Source organism: Pseudonaja textilis, chromosome 2 (genome assembly GCF_049901715.1).
Source record: "Pseudonaja textilis isolate UNSWEBS1 chromosome 2, rPseTex1.2, whole genome shotgun sequence".
Lineage (NCBI taxonomy): Eukaryota > Metazoa > Chordata > Lepidosauria > Squamata > Elapidae > Pseudonaja > Pseudonaja textilis.
Genome location: NC_141991.1, coordinates 213,686,894 through 213,705,884, shown reverse-complemented (window position 1 = coordinate 213,705,884; position 18,991 = coordinate 213,686,894). Strand labels below are relative to the sequence as shown.

At 37.2% G+C, this 18,991-nt stretch overlaps 1 protein-coding gene and 1 long non-coding RNA gene across 3 annotated transcripts in view; one reads left to right on the top strand and one right to left on the bottom strand.

The window, feature by feature from the left end:
• Positions 1-18,991, bottom strand: part of LOC148127357 (uncharacterized) — an 826,567-nt gene that overhangs the window by 199,968 nt on the left and 607,608 nt on the right. The gene's annotated exons all lie outside the window — the stretch shown is intronic.
• MACIR (macrophage immunometabolism regulator) lies at positions 104-15,492 on the top strand. Of its 2 annotated transcripts, XM_087926989.1 has the most exons (3): positions 115-197; positions 11,464-11,507; positions 12,301-15,492. In XM_087926989.1, exon 3 carries the CDS (start codon positions 12,322-12,324, stop codon positions 12,946-12,948), a length of 627 nt encoding a protein of 208 aa, XP_087783115.1. In that variant the 5' UTR covers positions 115-197; positions 11,464-11,507; positions 12,301-12,321; the 3' UTR covers positions 12,949-15,492. The 2 variants fall into 2 exon arrangements, with proteins under 2 accessions (XP_026575371.1, XP_087783115.1); XM_026719586.2 differs by lacking the exon at positions 11,464-11,507 and having other exon boundaries at positions 104-197.

Genomic DNA, 18,991 nt, shown 5'->3' with positions numbered 1-18,991 from the left:
ACGGAGGCACCGGTGGGCGGGACCGCGGCAGGAGGAGCGGCTCTCCGCCTGGCCACGCCAACTCCAATCCCCGCCCTAAGCCGGCAAAATAAGAGAGCGGGGAGGGGCCGCCGCTTGCCTCTCGCTTGCTCTTTCGCCTGCTCAGCGTTGCGGGCGGCGGAAGCGCGGCCCGCAGGCCCCGGCATCCTGGACCGCAGGTAGGAGAGTGGGATAGTGCTGTAGGGGTGGGAGCGCCTGAGAGACCAACGGCGGCGCTTGAACCGGTGGAGGGTTTGCGGCCCGCCCTTGAAGGGCGAGATGGGCCCCGGCAGCCGTAAAGAGCTGCAGAGCGGGAGGCGAGGCGGCAGCGGCAGCCGGGCGGACGAGGAGCGATGGCGCGAAGGGAGAGCAGGCGCGCTCCCACCCGCTGACTGCGGTGCGGGCGTCCCTGTGGCACAGTCCGCGTGTGCTTGGCGGACGGAGGGAGGGTGGGCGCCAACCCTCCGAGGAGCCAGTGCTTGTAAACAGAGCGGGCGCGCCTGGCTTGATGGAAGCCCGGGGAGGCTGCCTCTTAAGATCCCCCACGGCGGAGATGAGGTCGCCGGTTCTCTAGAGGTCACCTATGCGCGGTTGCAAGGTAAACACACACGACGCTGGCTTGGTTTGCGGGTGCCCGTCGAACCCCTGCGAGCGTAGAAATCCCTGTGCGCGCTCGCCTTCTCGAGCATCCGTGACGCAGCAGTGGCTTCATTGTGTCTGCGTGTATCTGGCTCGGCGAAGCGACGCGTTGTGGGTTTCGTTCGGAGAATGCGTGGAGGTCGAATTCGCGCGTGCGGTATTTATAAAATAAGTGCGAACCATCTTTTGGCCTACTGTTATGCCCGGTGTAGATATTGGGCGTGTGAATACGTGTGCTTTGATTCTGACAATCAGTATACTTATTTAAGCTTGGTGTACTGTAGCTTAACATGTATGACGTTCCTTCTTGGACCACAAGCCCTTTGCTTATTAGATATTTTATGAACGGGTTCAAGATTAAAATTATTAAATTAAATAACATACATATTCAGAGAAGCAGTCCCATCTGTATTTAAACATGCTACTAGTTTCAGTGGCATTTATGGAGTTTTGATCCTTGCTGTATCCTACATATACTTATACATATTCTGCATAGGGAGGAGATACACCTTGTGGGATATGTCAATATTTTTATAGTGAAAAACAAATGTGAAAGCAGTGTGATTCCTTTATATAGAGTCCGGCTCTTGAATTTAAGTCATTTGACTGTATTACACCTTTTGATTTTATAAGACTTTAAGAAGCCAGATAGCAAAACTACAAATCTGAGCGAGCTTCAAACTGTGTGCAGCTTTTGATGTTTGATGTACTTGTGTTGCGATTTTATAGTAGGTAATGGAGCTCTGGCATTTTGCCATCTGCTATTTGCAGCATATACTTCATGGCACCACTGTCTATTCTCATTGAGGAATAGAGCTGATTCTGAAGCATAGCTTTTAAGCCTGTGCGTATGTTTTTAAGCCTGTGCGTATGTATGCCCACGTGCTTCAAGGACTCTCCATGGTACTGCTGCTTTGCCTCATTGTCCATAAAAGGAAGTAGCACTACGGAGAGCTCTTGGCAGCTACAGATTCCCTGCATAACAGAGAGATCTGGCTTGCCTTCAAATGTATCTTCAGAAGTTTGCTCTAAATGATCAGGGGAATCTCAGCAGAATGACTGCAAATAAAATGGATTTAGCATTTAGACTTGAAAAATGTAATGTTTTCTACCAATAGCAAAGTTGTTAAAAATCATGCCAATGCTAGAGGGCTTTTTTTTTTTTTGCAGATAAGATGACTGCTGAATATTTTCAGCAGACAGCATGCTATAAATAAATACTTTCCTGCAGTAATTTTATTTCTCACCTGATATTTTTTTTAATAATCCCAGGATTTTTAGTTCTGCAGCTTCACTTTTAAATTTTGGTTTTTTGAGGATGACTTTTAGAGTAAAAAAAGAAAAAGAAAAAAAACTTTTTAGTATGGTATATAATTACAATAATATATTTTAAACAGTAACACTAAAACTAATGGTAACTGTAACATTAAACCATTAAGCCCAACAATAATATTGAATGTAAGAACATTGCAGCCCAAAATCATACCCAGCAATCTAGTAAAATTATACATTATTTTCTATGTTGATATAAAATTACTAAACTGTGTTTTGATTTGTTGTTGCCATTTCCATAAGTAATTTTTTAACAAGCAAAACCTGAGATCTGCTTCTAATGTTATACGTCACAGATTCAGAAAATCTGAGTATACTACAGGTGAAACTCGAAAAATTAGAATATCGTGCAAAAGTTCATTTATTTCAGTAATGCAACTTAAAAGGTGAATCTAATATATGAGATAGACTCATTACATGCAAAGCAATGTTCACGCTGTGATTTGTTATAATTGAGGTGATATGGAAGACCAGGATGCTTCAATAGCGGCCTTCAGCTCTTCTGCATTGTTCAGTCTCATGTCTCTCATCTTTCCCTTGGTAATGTCCCATAGATTCTCTATGGGGTTCAGGTCAGGCAAGTTTGCTGGCCAGTCAAGCATAGTAATCCCATGGTCATTGAACCAGGTTTTGGTGCTTTTGGCAGTGTGGGCAGGTGCCAAGTCCTGCTAGAAAATGAAGTCAGCATCCCCATATAGCTCGTATGCAGAAGGAAGCATGAAGTGCTCCAAAATCTCCTGGTAGACAGCTGCATTGACCCTGGACTTAATGAAGAACAGTGGACCAACACCAGCAGATGTGGAACACAGACTGTGGAAACTTCACACTGGACTTCAAACATCTTGCAGTGTGTGCCTCTCCATTCTTCCTCCAGACTCTGGGTCCTTGGTTTCCAAATGAGATGCAAAAGTTGCTCTCATCAGAAAAGAGGACTTTGGACCACTGAGCAACAGACCAGTTCTTTTTTTCTTTAGTCCAGGTAAGACGCTTCTGACGTTTGTTGTTCAGGAGTGGCTTGACCAGAAGAATACGGCATTTGAAGCCCATGTCCAGGATCCGTCTGTGTGTGGTGGCTCTTGATGCACTGATTCCAGCCTCAGTTCACTCCTTGTGAAAGTCCCCAAAACTTTTGAATGGCCTTTTCCTGACAATCCTCTCCAAGCTGTGGTCATCCCTGCTGCTTGTGCACCTTTTTCTTCCACACTTTTCCCTTCTGCATAACTTTCTATTAATGTGCTTTGATACAGCACTTTGGGAACATCCAACTTCCTTTGCAATTACCTTTTGAGGCTTTCCCTCCTTATGGAAGGTGTCAATGATGGTTTTCTGCACAACTGTCAGGTCAGCAGTCTTTCCCATGATTGTGATTCCTACTGAACCAGACTGAGAGACCATTTAAAGGCTCAGAAATCCTTTGTAGGTGTTATGGCTTAATTAGCTGATTAGAGTGGGACATTTTGAGCCTAGAATATTGAACCTTTTCACAATATTCTAATTTTCTGAGATTGTGGATTTGGGGTTTTCATGAGCGGTAAGCCATGATCATCTCAATTATGACACATCACACCTTGAACTATCTTGCTTTGCATGTAATAAGTCTACCTCATATATTAAGTTCACCTTTTAAGTTTCATTACTGAAATAAATGAACTTTTGCGTGATATTCTAATTTTTCAAGTTTCACCTGTACACATGCTGTGTCCCTTTGAATGCCAGAGGATGAAGGGATGTTATCATCCAGAGCATCATAGTTTTGTAGCTTTTCTCTCTTGATATTTAATCATAAATCCATGAAGAATATCTGAGAAGATATCAAGACTAAGACTGAGACATATGTGTATTTGTGTGCGCATGCACGCAAGCACATGTGTGTGTATACACACATATGCATATACATAACACAGATACATACAAACACACAAATGTATAAAGAGAGAGACATAAAAAGATACCAACAGATCAATAAAATTAAAAATAAATCTGATTCTGGGCCCAGTAGAGTAAGATTTAATACAATCCCATGCAAATGTAGGTTATCAGAGAGACATGCCAGACTCCTTTTGGAAAAAAATCCTTATTAAACACTAATGCATGATTTTATGATATAGAATTATACACTAGAAGTATTTATATGCAAAGTTATCTTCATTAGTACCTATCAGGCTCCCAGTCATTTATGAATATGTTATTTATATGTTTATTTGTAATATAGGAGATGGAAATGTATAGTGGATTTGCCAGTGTCCAGTGCCATATTTATATCTAGGAACACCTCTGGGACCCCATGGATCCCAGATAAATTTTGAAAAATAAAGGGTGAGGATATAGGAAGGAGACATTGTTTTGTTCCTGTCTCATTTATTCATTCATTCATTCCCCACTTTTATTATGTTAGCAAACATACATAGGACTTCTTCCTTTTCCTATTTTCCTTACAAGAACAACCCTGTGAGATGGGTTGGGCTGAGAGCAAGTGACTGGCCCAAAGTCACCCAGCTAGCTTTTATGGCTAAGATGGGATTTGAGTTCAGGGTTTTTGTTTTTTAGCCTGGTGCCACTAGAACATACTGGCTCTCATTTTGCCACTCTTGTGTTTTAGTTTTGGGCAGATTTTGTTGGTTTTGTTTTGGTGTAGTCTATTTTTTTGTCTGCCTGCTCTTGTTCATAATGAAATATATGTTGCCTATGTGTTATTTTCTCCTTGAGTAGGGTTTGGCTTGTCTTTGAACTTCATCAATTTTATTTTAGATTTATTTTTTCTTACAAAAAGGTAAAAGTAAAAACCTGGTTTCAAAAGGTAATTATTTTGAAGCCCTCACTTTCACTGTATTTTGGGTAAGTTATATCTCTATTAGCATAATTTGGAATTGTTTTTTAACTGGTTATAATTATAGTTTTAGCCATTTCACAAATGAGCAAATCCATCATGTAACTCTTCTGTTGTAAACTCTGTATGTAGTCTGAAAACATCCACTTTCTTCATATATGAATATGCAAGTAACTGTTGAATTACACATAGGATAGAGGTTTTGGAGAATAAATCTGACAAAGTAAAATATGTATGAACTACATAAATATTTTCAGACATCTGTACACTGAAAACATTTCTAAGGAAACATCTGTTGCTAGGGAGAGAATAATCACTAGGGACTGGTTGATGCGATCTCACTTTCACAACGAACCAGGCTTAATTATCACCCGTAACAAAACTGTTTTGAATGTGATATTTTACATGACTGATACGGCAAAAAAAAACCCACCCTCTTATCCTTTTCTCATGCTATTACTCTCTTAGGAAAATTACAAACTTGTATCAGTGGCTATTTTTCTATTATAGCTGATTGGACAAAAATTCTAGAATGTTTCAGCTATATTCTCTTTGCTTGATGGATAAAGCTGGCTTGAAATTGCATGAAATCTGTGTTGTTTAGTGGGTTCTCATTAAACTAAAATATTGAACATTTTTATTATTGATATTCTTTAACATGTTAATGACTTGGATGCAGAGGGGGAGGGAATGTTTATCAGATTTCATGCAAAAATGAGTGGCCTAGCTAATACTCTAGAAAGCAGAAAGAAAATTTAAAACAAGCCAATCCTAAAAGAAATAAGCTGAAAGTTACAGAATGAAATTAAATATAGACAGGTGCACTTTTTCTCTTAGGAAATAGAAATCACATACATGAGGTCAGGTTACCTGCCTGAATGACATTACATGTGAAGATAATCTTAGAATAGCAGTTAACTGCAAACAATATGAGTCAGCAATGAGATATAGCTGCAGAACAAGACAAATGCCATTTTATTCTATGTTGGTCAAATCCCATTTTCATCAATATGTCAATTTAAGACACATTTTAAGAAGGATTCAGATCAACTGGACAGGTCAAGAAAAGATCACAAGGATGATGAGGGTAAAAAGAAAATCCTGCAAGAAAAGATGGTAGGAACTGGAAATATTTAAGACTTTAGACTTGTAGGAGGAAGGGAATATGACGGCATTTGTTTGAGTCCCAGAAAGAATGTCACATAGAAGGTCAAAGCATTGTCATTTAAGAGTGCAGAGTAGAAATACTTTAAGTTGCAGGGAGAACTGGCTAAATATTAAAATTATGTCTTAACATTAAGAGAGTTTAAAAGTACTTACATAAAAAAGAGGTAGAGACAGAAACATTCTATGAATTTTTTAACTTTGGATTTTAATACCAAGTGCAGACATGATTGCCTAAATGACTCCTTCTACTGCTGTGATTTTATGACTGCTTGAGTCATGCTCTGATTACAGTTTCTCTATAGAACTATACCCCAGTGAGGATGAGAACTCTATTCTTTTTTTTACTACCTGCTTTTCCTAATTGGGCACTGGTCAGATGCATATGGAATGAAACACATAGAATTCTTGGATAAAATGATCTCTGAGCTGATCCTTGTTCTCTGGAAATGTTGGCAGTTACAATTGGAGAGAGACAAGTTGATAAAACTACTACATATTGTATATATTGTGTTCTATGAAATTGTACATTAGAAGAAATTTCCGTCTAAGGTATTATGATTAATAGCTTCTTTACCCAAGCTGCAATTTCTTGAATCCTTAAAGGGCTAGCACTTTATTCCTGTCAGGTATGACCCTAGATGCAGCTGACTGATTACTCAAGACTTAGAAAAATCATGCATCCTGCTTATCTTTTGTTGGGGGTCTCCTGAAACAGTTTGTAATTTGTGAAATTCTAAAAGGTTTTGTTTCTGGTTAGCATCTCCTTAGAAATGCTGCTTTCATCAGGGAAGTAATTTTCAGTTGTACAGAAGAGATCAAAAAGAAAATGCTGATGCTCCACAAAATATTTTTCTGTTACCCTTCTTCTCACACATGCACATCTTGAACAATAACATTAATAAAACTGAATGAAAGCTCACTGACTTAATAGTTTTTTGAAGAATGGCTAAATGTAAGTTTCACAGCCATGAAAAGTTTGTTTTGTTGACTGGCATATATACAGTATTTTAGTCAGTAAATAAATAATCCATATGTTCATAACCTTTACATGCTATTGGATTAATACTGTAAGACATCCCTCACCTGAAAGATTCCTCCCAGATATGTTGTAACTACAATATTCACAATTTCTAGCTAATTTAGCTGGATTGACTGGCAATTTTGGAAACTGTAGTCCCAGCTTAACTGGAGACCATTAGGTTAGATAAGGAAGTTGTAAGGACATGCAGACATTGTCATTTTAATTCTTAAAGCTTTTGGTCTATGAAATTTATGTGAGATTTGTTGCCTTTTGGAACAGTAACTGATACAAATATTACATTTTAGACAAATCTAATGCTACGTTAGCTATTTTTTTACATTTGTCATGCCAAATGTTAGAGAACTTTATATTAAAATGTTATTCCTTACATTGAAAATGAAGGTTTGTGGACTTTCAAAACTACACTGCTCAAAAAAATAAAGGGAACACTTAAATAACACAATATAACTCCAAGTCAGTCACACTTCTGTGAAATCAAACTGTCCACTTAGGTAGCAACACTGATTGACAATCAATTTCACATGCTGTTGTGCAAATGGAATAGACAACAGGTGAAAGCATAGGCAGTTAGCAAGACATCCCCAATAAAGGAGTGGTTCTGCAGGTGGTGACCACAGACCACTTCTCAGTTCCTATGTTTTCTGGCTAATGCACAACAATGCTAGACCTCATGTGGCTGGAGTGTGTCAGCAGTTCCTGCAAGATGAAGGCATTGATGCTATAGACTGGCCTGCCCGTTCCTCAGACCTGAATCCAATTGAGCACATCTGGGACATCATGTCTCGCTCCATCCACCAATGCCACGTTTCACCACAGACTGTCCAGGAGTTGGGGGATACTTTAGTCCAGGTGTGGGAGGAGATCCCTCAGGAGACCATCTGCCACCTCATCAGGAGCATGCCCAGGCATTGTAGGGACATGGAGGCCACACACCCTACTGAGCCTCATTTTGACTTGCTTTAAGGACATTACATCAAAGTTGGATCAGCCTGTATTGTTTTTTTCCATTTTAATTTGGAGTTTAACTCCAAATCCAGACCTCCATGGGTTGCTAAATTTGATTTCCATTGATAATTTTTGTGTGATTTTGTTGTCAGCATATTCAACTATGTAATGAACAAAGTATTTAATAAGAATATTTCATTCATTCAGATCTAGGATGCCTTATTTCTGGGTTCCCTTTATTTTTTTGAGCAGTGTATTTGTACAAAACAACAAGGAAAGAATCAGCCAGCTGTCTTGTAATATTCCACAGTCTACAAGGAAAATGCAAGTGTTACTCAGGTTCATGTGACAATTGTACTTTCCAAGTTCGTTGGCCCAGATTAACAGCAATATTAGCATCACCATGATTTATTGCACAAACAGATATATAATTATCATGCTAATGTCAGGCCCACATAACTCGCAGAAAGGAAAGTTACTACTTTAAAAATAATTACAGGTCACAAAGGAATAGCTGACAGGCAGATCAACCATTCAGCCATGCAGCATCAATGGAACTGGCTGTGAGGCCTGCAGGTATTCAGCAGCATGCCTGTTGGGATGAAGGTGACTGCAAAAACCTAGGCAGTGGCTGTATCTTCCTGCCATCAGTGGATTGGTAGGCCGCAGGTTATACAGACCTGCTAATGTACATCCATCATAACTGTAGGTCAATGTGCCATGCTTATATAAGTAGATATTTTCTAGCCTTATGCTACATTCAAATCAATACCAGAATTTAAAAAAAAAAACCCACAAAAGAACAACTATTCTGAACAGCAATGATACAAGAGAGGAGGGCAGAAGATTGTGGAAAGAACACTCCCATTTTATTTGTGCTAATTTTATTTTTTAGTTCAAGTATTGACAAAAGAGGCTTATAATAAGTACAGAAAGGGCAAATAAGAAAGGGCAAATTCCAATGGTAATTTTTTATTAATAAAACTAGATGAGCATGATTAACCTGTTGGGAATACCCTAAAAATTATTCCAGAGTATTCTCCTCAACTATCCAGAACAATTGGGGTAGAGAAAAATGAGGAAAAGGCCTACTACGTGATTTTTAGTAAAAAATAAAAACCAGAATCAGCTACAAACACATCCAGGACTTTGGTTACCTACTCAGTAAAATGTTCAGTTGTGATTTAAAATTCATTGACCTTCAGTTAAACTTGCTATATAAATCATAAATGTCTGGATAAGAAGACGGAATACAACTCTGTAAATTGTACTCCTAATAAACCTTACACATATGAAAGGATATGCCTTGAAAGTGCACTTCAAGAATTCCATCTAAGATAGTAGTGAGCTATTTTCATAAAAAGAAAGCTGGATAAGAGACTCTCACAAACTTTCATATTTGGTACCTTGAAGATATATTTCTACTGCAGCCTCTTAATTTCCAGACAGCATATGATCTTCAGATTCTGTGTAGTGTTGTGAAGGCTAAATTAATAAAAGTGTTTTCTGTGAAGATTACCACTATTTTACTTTATATGGTGTGCATAAGAAGCACATTTATTTGATGAAGACAACCACAGCAGATTCATGCACTAATGGAATTACAGTTTGGCTCTTTCTTCCTGCAGGATGCTGTTGAGTTTTACAAATATAAATATCTTTTTCTAATGCATTTTTTTTCTCTGAAGTTTCAGATAAATAATTTGGTGTTTTTTTCAAATCAATCAATTCTTATGAATATTATATCACAAGTTTTTTATTAGCATTTCTGAATAAAAAAAATTTTGTTTGTACATATAGCAATCTATACACATGGATTCTATATTGTTTCCTTCAGTGTTTTCTTCAATGTTTATTAGGTGTGTATTTTGTAGAACAGGCTTCAGATTGAAAGTAACTTCTATGAAAAATCAGTGCATGATTTCCCTATGAATGTGATGAAAAACCTTCCTATTCCTGATCTTGTTCATTCAAAATCAATTCAAATAGAAGTTATCAAGTGATTCCTGTAGAGGATCACATACAGCCCTTTTGTAAGTGAGGGTGTTATAACCAAGGGATGGTGGTGAGGTTATTGGTGAGCTGTGGTGCCTCAATGGTTAGAATGCAGTATTGCAGGATAACTCACTATTCACTGCCAGGAGTTCAATTCTGACTGACTCAAGTTGACAGCATTCCATCTTTCTGAGGTCAGTAAAATAAGGACCCAGATTGTTGGGGGCAATGTACTGACTCTGTAAATCACTTAGAGAGAGAAAGAGAGAGAGGTGTAAGTTGCTATTATTACTTGCTAGTCTTTTTTGTTTAGTTTGAGGATGGCAAATCCCAGCACAGTGGAACCTTTGGTTGCAAACACTCCTGTTCTCCACCAAATTGGGTGGCGAACAAAAAATCCACCCCATTTTTGAATCTGGTCACGATTCAAAAATCGAGTGTGCAAACAAACTTGGTGTGGGAAAGATTCCCTTTCCGCGCTGATTTCCCCTTCGGCGTCATTTTGTTGGTCGTGCTTCTGGACACGACCAAATTGGAAGGGAAGTGCGCACCTTCTCACTATCTAGGCTATATCTTATCTTGATACATGTTTGACAATTACACTAAATATACTACAAGGGCCACAAAAATAATAAAATAAAGACATGAATGCACATACAGTGGAGCCTCGGGTCGCGACCGTAATCTGATCCCGGACTCTGGTCGCAAGCCAATTTGGTCGTGTCCAGAAGCACGACCAACAAAATGACGCCGAAGGAGAAATCATGTTTGCTTTGAAAATACAGTTCTGCCTTCCAAAACTCTCAGGCTTCACTTAGAGTAGCTAAACTTCACAACATCTTCTATCGTCACTACATGACAACACTATATCTCCAAAGCAAATAATTGCGAAGAATTATATTATAAAAGGATGGCGGATAAGTTATATTATAAAAAGTTATAAAAGATGGCAACTAAGAATATCCCTTTGTAAATAAGAACAGCTTAACCTACTGACAAATGGGCATCAAGCTATCTCTAGATCACTGCAGTTTTTAAGGAGTTTATATGAGACATAATCACTTTGTTTTCTATCTGAGCTAAATTCAGTACTATAAGAGCCCAGGGTCATGTGTTGTGGTTGTGTAAGAAGTAGAAATTGAGTTGGGGAGGGGGGATTCCCCACAAACAAGAGCTCCCACTGAAGGTAATTAGAAACATACTAGGCTTTTTAGCTGTTGCCTAGCTGTGCATTTGGAATATTATATTCATTTCAGTATAACATGGAAGGAGATAAGCAAGGGCAGAATTGCTTCAGGAAAAACTGTATTCAATTAATTTGGTAAAGGAGGGTTCAAGCCATCTTCTGAAAAGATGGCTGTTCCTGTTGTTTAAGGATTTAGTCTGCCTGTAATGAAAATTGAACACTGTCTTGGCCCCTAATTGGTGGTAGCATGTGAAAAGAAAAAGACATTTTAAATTTTATCTTGAAGATAATTCTTGCTTTTACTTCTTTCAGCAAATGATACCCTTTAATTGGTTGTCTTGTGGCTCTACTACTAGGTAAGATCTGGTGATTGAAATATATTTATACTCAGAACTATCATTATGTTTACTGTCTGCAGGGAGTACTAGAGCAGGGGTGTCAAACTCAATTTCATTGAAGGCCACATCAGGGTAATGTTTGACCTCAGAGGGCCAGGGTGACATGGCCAGGGTGGGCGTGGTCAGCATGACATCACTCATGTTGGGTGTACTTGTGGTGGGCTGAGTGCTCTGCCAGCAAAAATGGACCCCCAAGCTCTGTTTTTGGCTGTGACAGCCTCCTGCAACCCTCTGCCAGTGAAAATGGGACTCGGGGAACCATGCATGGCCCTTGTGAGCTCCATTTTGGGCTGTGACAATATCCTGCAACCATCTGCCAGTGAAAACTTAGCTTGCAAGGGCTGCAGCTCTGTTTTCGCTGGCAGAAGCACTACAGGGGGGTCCTTCGCTGTTTCCAGATCTACAGGCCCCATAGGCCAGATCCAGCCACTGAGCCTTGAGTTTTACTAGAGTTTTACTAGTTTTACTGTACTCGAGTGAGAGGGTATTATTATTTTCAGTTTATAGGTAAAGGTTGGGAGCTGAACCTGGTAGGAAAGAAGAAAAGAAGGGTGGGTAGGCAAGGACACATACCAATGTTTTGCCAAAAATGGAATGCAAGTCCAGCTCCAGTCATCTGTTTGTTACCATATTCTTGTTTACAATGAAGTCTGAAAAGTAAGATCTAAAGATAGAAGTGTCTGCCGCTTCTCAACTGACACCAGTTCCACCTGTGCTTGTGTGATGCTAATACAACTGTTTTGTATTTTAGGTTGTTGGATTCTTACTTAAAATGGAAGTTGACATTAATGGAGAGGCCAGATCTATGCTAGTCCCCCTCCCCTTGCCTATCACTGAAGTGAGTGCTACAAGCAAAACAGACAACGAGAAACCTCGCTGCTCCAGCACCCCATGCTCACCAATGCGCCAGACTGTTTCAGGTTACCAAATCCTCCACATGGATTCTAACTACTTGGTTGGCTTCACTACTGGAGAGGAGCTCCTGAAATTAGCTCAAAAGTGCACTGTAGAAGAACAGAATAAAGTTGAAATGATAGGGCCTACTTTGCGCTCCAAACAGCTTGATTCAGGACTTTCTCGTTCATCCCGGGTGTGCAAAGCCAGAAGCAGATATTACCAGCCTTACGAGATCCCAGCGATCAATGGCCGTAGAAGGCGACGGATGCCCAGCTCAGGGGATAAATGCAGCAAGCCACTACCTTATGAACCATACAAGGCATTTCATGGTCCTTTGCCTCTCTGCCTTTTCAAAGGTAAAAGAGCTCACTCAAAATCCCTAGACTACCTCAATTTAGACAGAATGAACATCAAGGAACCAGCTGATACAGAAGTGCTTCAGTATCAGCTCCAGCACCTCACCCTGAGAGGGGATCGTATGTTTGCTAGGAACAACACATGAACATAAACCATCCTTTGTTCTTCACTGCATCAAGATTGTCTATACAATGTAGGCGGTCAAGCACTTGGTACCTGGTTGGATCAGAAAAATGTTTTGTTAGACCATAGCATAGGAGGGTGAGGTGTGTGTTTGTGTGTATGTTTGTGCATGTATGTATCAAGTGCAGATGCGTGCGTGAAACTACATGGAAAGAGGAAGGAGTATGGAAAAATTCTGACCAGAAATTTATTTGGAATACTGTAACAAAACAAAACATTTTGCACATGGATACCTGAAATTTATGGCAATTTAACACTCAAAAATTGATGTAATGTGAATTGTGTTTCTGACTGAGCTTGCTGTAAGAATTTACTCATGGATAAGCACTGAAATACATTATTTAATATTAATCATATGTGCGTATGCAATGAGTTTTGCATTATAGGACAAAATGTTTCACTAAAACCACGTGTTCTTTAAAATAATCCAGTTTGTACTCACTGTAGCTGGATTTGCACTGGTAACAAAAGAAAAGAAAAAAATTGCTTATGAAATTAAGCCTCAGTACTTACATTACTAGAGCTGACTGTTTTTAAATGTATAATTGAATTACTACTTGCATTTCAAACTAATTTCAGTGTAATTTTTTAAAAAAAATCCTAAAATGTGTTTTGAAGAAAAAAATACTAAAAGAAAACCACTGACTTTAATTTTGTATGTTTTTTAAAATAATTATCTTAACACAGAAATCTTTATAGTGTGTACTGTATGTATGAATATAGATATATGTGTGTATATGTATGCATGTGTATGTATGTACACATACCTACATATATGCATACACATATATAACATGCATATATGCACAAATGCTGAAAACTGCATTTGCATTTTTGATATTCAGCATTTAAATTTTACAGTAACAGTACTATATAGGTCTGACGGGAGGTTGTTGTGACATTTTAGCACTGCATTTGAACATTCCAGTTTATTTACAGCACTGATAATTAAAACTTTGTCTTGTTTTGTTTTTCTTGAAAAGCCTTTCAGGCTACAACTATTATTAATTTCTCCAAATGTACCGGTGTAAATCATCTCCAAACAAAACATATTTTACATTTTAATATTTATTATTATTGTTACTCTCTTTTAAGATATGCTGTATTGAAAGAGTGTGCAATCATGTTCTTGATCTGTAAGTTATTTAGTAGTGAAAGCTTAACTCTTGTGGATACAGTAAGGAATGTTTAAATTGTTTATGAAACAGGAGCCTTTTTAAAACCATTCCTTCACAGATTTGATTTACTTGGAAAAGACTTGTCTCTTAAGAAAGAATACAAAGAGCATATGCTTTGAAAGCGTAAGGGTTGTCTCTTCTTTGACATCTTGTACAAAAATTGTGCTCAACTAGCAGTGCATAAACTATGGATCAGGTTTGTTTCACTTGAGAAGATGCTTGAAATTTTTACAAGTTGCACTGCTGTATTATAGTGAAAATTGATTCCCTAAGTAACTACTTTGCATGGCCTTCTAGTGTAAACAGAAGAGTACTGTCCAATGCCAAAGAAAGGATTTTTACGTTTATTGATTAAACATAAATAAATATTAATTGATTTTATTTATGAAGCAACATTGAGTAGAAAATTAAAGGGTAATATCCATACTTTTCTATCACCCTTGGTATGTGTTGCTCTTTTAAAACTTGGAAAGAAAATCTGACTGATTATACATCATTTTACATTCTTTCCGAAAAATGTACATGTATTATAAATGTTACATTGATTTTATACATTTTCAGATATATTGTAGACCCTGACACAGAAAAGGAATTTAGTTTCCATATTTCAGGAACTATGACATGGAATCTACTACACATTTAATATTTAGAGAACTGCTAAAATCTAGTCATTTTCCTTGCCATTGTGATAACAGAAACAGGTGCATTTGCGTACAGCTCACTCTATAATGAGTTTTCTCTGTGATTTTCTTTTTCTCTGAGAAAAAAATGCCCATTGGAAACAAATAGCCATGGTATATGCATGAATCTGTTCTTGTTATGGTGTGCAATGAATAACCACATTTTGGGAGCTAGATTTAATACATATAAGAAAAGCCTCACATTTGTTATTATAAAGTTTGCTTATAAAGTAAATGATTGGCCTCCCTTTATTTTTTTTAAATATTTTAATTAATTTTAATTTCTAAAATTATCTGCAACTCTTAAGTCAGTTCTCTGGCAAGATAATCAGCCCATTGCTGACACTCTATGGGATAAAAGTGGGAAAACACAAATTTGACATATTTTCCCTCTATTTTTAAGAATTGCTCTAAAAATTATTTAAGCCATAACACATCAATTTCTTGTCTTGTATGAAAATTTTATTTCAGTTATTGAATTCATTGCTTGGAGTTTTCTCTTTTATTATCAATTGTTTTAAAGAGTTTTTGAGAGTTGGACAACATAAGCTTTTAATGCTAAATTAATACATTCATTTTATTAGATAACTTACCTTGAAATACATATTGAATGATGATTCACCAAGAAAGTAAAACCTGAATGGAAAATTATGACTTGAAGTCTTTTTACCAAGTAGTCATTCATTGAGTTCAGTATTTTATATGTGGATTTATACAGACCAATCACAAGCCATATACTAGGTACATAGCATGATTCCATACTTTGTTGCCCCTTTCATGTCGGCTCCTTCTCTTCTTGATTCCCACAAAACATTTGAGGTGGCAAGTATTTCATAATTTTCCAGTAAAGACATGAGACATTTGGGGGGGGACTAAAACATTAACAAACTATTGAAGTACATTATGAATATGGATTTTTTTCCTCTGTAGTAGGATTTCTTTATGAAAAATTTTGTTTTTTACCTAAGTAAAAATTATTCATAGAACTGAGGTGGAATGAGGAGAAAATGCCTCACATCCCAATATATGGCGAAGTTTGAAGTGTTCTTCATCACAGGAGCTTTTGTGTAACTTGGTTGGTCTATATAGTTTGCCAAATTAAAGGCGGGTGAAGTGGTGACCTTGATCAAATATACTTGTGTTTATGGCAAAAGCAAAAAAACCCATTATTTTCAACATATGAGGACTCTTGTATTCCAATATTAGAATATCAAGCTTGGGGGCGGGGGGGAGCAAATGCAAGAGATTTTTGAAATGTTGCTAATTTCTAAATTATTTTTAAAATTCCAAAATTCTAAAAAGTTTTTAAATTTTAAACTTTTTTAAACAGTCACTTGCTACTTTTTTCTATTTTATTCACAAAATATCTATCCTGCCCCAATCAGATAGACCTGGCAGTGAAAAACAGGAAAAATACATAAAAACAAACCCATTTTTTTAAAAAGAAATCATTAATATGTTAATGCTCACTTATGATGATATTCTCATATATAGGCAAATAAACTAATTCAAAATTTCCATAGCATCTCTAGCTAAGTCTGGGGTAGCAATATTTTATTTGTATCCCAGCTTTCCTCCAGCACTCATGGTGCACATATACAACATTTCCTTCTCTTAATTTACTGTACAACATTGTAATAGGTCCATTATTCTTGCAAGAGTTATCTATGATCTGTAATTTGACACGTGATTTGATCAAGGCAAAGGGTGGAAATCTGTTCACAAAGGAATCATGCAACCTCATCAAACTATTCACTGGCTTCCAAACCCTTTTGCTGCCAATTACCAACAATTATTAAACCTCAATATAGCTTCTAAACTTGTAGACAAGATTTTAAAGAACTTAAAAGGACTAATACCCTCCTAAACAGTATACTGGTGGACTAAGTGCTTTCATAATTCAGAAATTACTTATTGCAATAACTTAGTCATATTAAAATACAGCATACATGTCATCTGATCAAACAGTTATCATAACATATTTTAATAACTTCTTTAACATAAGACTAGAAGAAAAAATACTTGTGTGCTTACACCAGTCTTTCCAATGCTCTTTTATTACCACAGTCAAGAGATTTTTTTAAAAATGCTCAATGGTTATTCTTCTTGAAGTTTCTTTACATCATTTTCCTATTTTTTTTTAAAGAATAGCAAAATTTCTGCTTGCACATTAAAATAATTGGCTAAATCTCAGCTTTTTTATACTTTTTGCAAAGTCTGAAATAAGCATATTTATGACAATGTTTCTGCTGCAATCATAAACAAGAAATGCAACTCTAGCAATAATACAAGATTTGCTGATATGGGTGAGCAATGATGAGTCTGATAAAATATGGAAATTCAGGAAAGGAGTATTCATAAAAATTGAAATATAACAATATGTCGCTACAACTTTAAAAGCACAACTATAATGACGTGGGAGAATACCCGAACAAAGCTGAATACCATACATATAAATACTCACAAAAACTTAAGAAAACACACACACACACACACACACACACACACATATATATATATATAAATGATTTTTTTTCTGATTTATCCTTGCTTCAGCCTGCAGGACTCAAGGCGATTTATTAATATTTAACAAATATTTAAAAGAAAAACAATAAAATAACAAAACAGAATAAGAGAATGTTTCCAAAATATATATTGCACCAGTGTTTCCAAAACTCAGCAATCATAAGATGTTTAGACTTAAACTCCAAACTTTCTGAGCCAGTTAGAAAATTGTGGGAGTTGAAGTCCACATACATTGCTGAGATAGAGAAACACCGCATTAGACTGTAGGTGCTGGTGGCTTCACAGCTAAGTACCAAAAATCCTTCAGAAATGCTAGGCTCTTACCATCTTCAGGAAGAGCCCAAGTATGGGAGGGCATGTTCTCTTTGGAAAAAAGATGTCCTATAAGAAAGAACTTCCCATAGAGATTATTCAGAGTTGGGTCTTCTTCCGCAGCACCAGTTTGCAGATGGGGGGGGGGGGGGGGGGGGCTAAGAATCACTGTCCAAAAGCTATGTAAAAGTACTGCACAACTTGACTTTGTAAACGGTTTCAGCAGTTTAATTCAACTGAATCACCATCTAATTTAACAACCTATTGAAACTCTTCATCTTCCTTACCGTACTCTTTCCTAGATAGTATAGGAAAATAGAAACTCTCCGAATTAGGAAATCATAAATCATATTTGGGAAGGGCAGTCTCAGTATTAAGCCATATACTGTAATATACTGAATACTTATGCCATGAGTATCCATTTGTTGTGCTTTGTGTTTTGCTTCTACACTCTCTTGAAACGCTTATTACTAAATTCAGACTCAAAGCATGTCCTGAATCTCATATAATTCATTGGGTTTGCATAGACATATGTGATTCTTTTTAAGTTATTTCATTGTTTTTAAAGTTATTCAACATGACCCCACAGCTGGAGTATAATTTTTTCTTCTGGGAAAGGATGCATTTAGCTTTTAAGTAGAAACCTAGGGATTTCTTGATAGGCCCCAAAAGTGGGCTAAGCTAGGACCAAAATTAAAACTGGTTTAATGTATATACAGTATAAATAAAAGACAATATTTTCCTGTCACATTAAAGTATGCAGTTTTATAGCAAGATTCTGGAAGGATCTGCAAATTCTGGAAGTCACACAAAAGACATATTAGCAAGACTTCAAAAGTGAAAAACCCCATTCCACCACCAAAAACAGGCCATATCTACTTTATAGAAACAAAGAGATTTAATTCCAGAGCCATTATTGATGATAGGGAAGGTGTCAGGAAACTCTGTACTTTGAAGTCATAATAAGATAAGCACATGTATTAGAAAAATACAAACTAAGCAATTTCTTATCTTTACTGTGCTATGTGCCAGTCTGTACCAAGGGCAGAAATTTTTCTATTTTCCTATACTATCTAGGAAAGAATATGGTAAGGAAGGGGAAGCGTTTCAATTGGTTGGTTAAATTAGATGGTGATTCAATTGAACTGAACTGCGGAAACAATTTACAAAGTCAAGTTGCTCAGTACTTTTACACAGTTTTTGGACAGTGATTCTTAAACGGGGGTAATTATCCAAGGGGGTAATTTGGGCATATACTGTGGGTAATGGATCAATTTGTGATTGCTTGTTTGCAAGTCCCCAGTTTGGG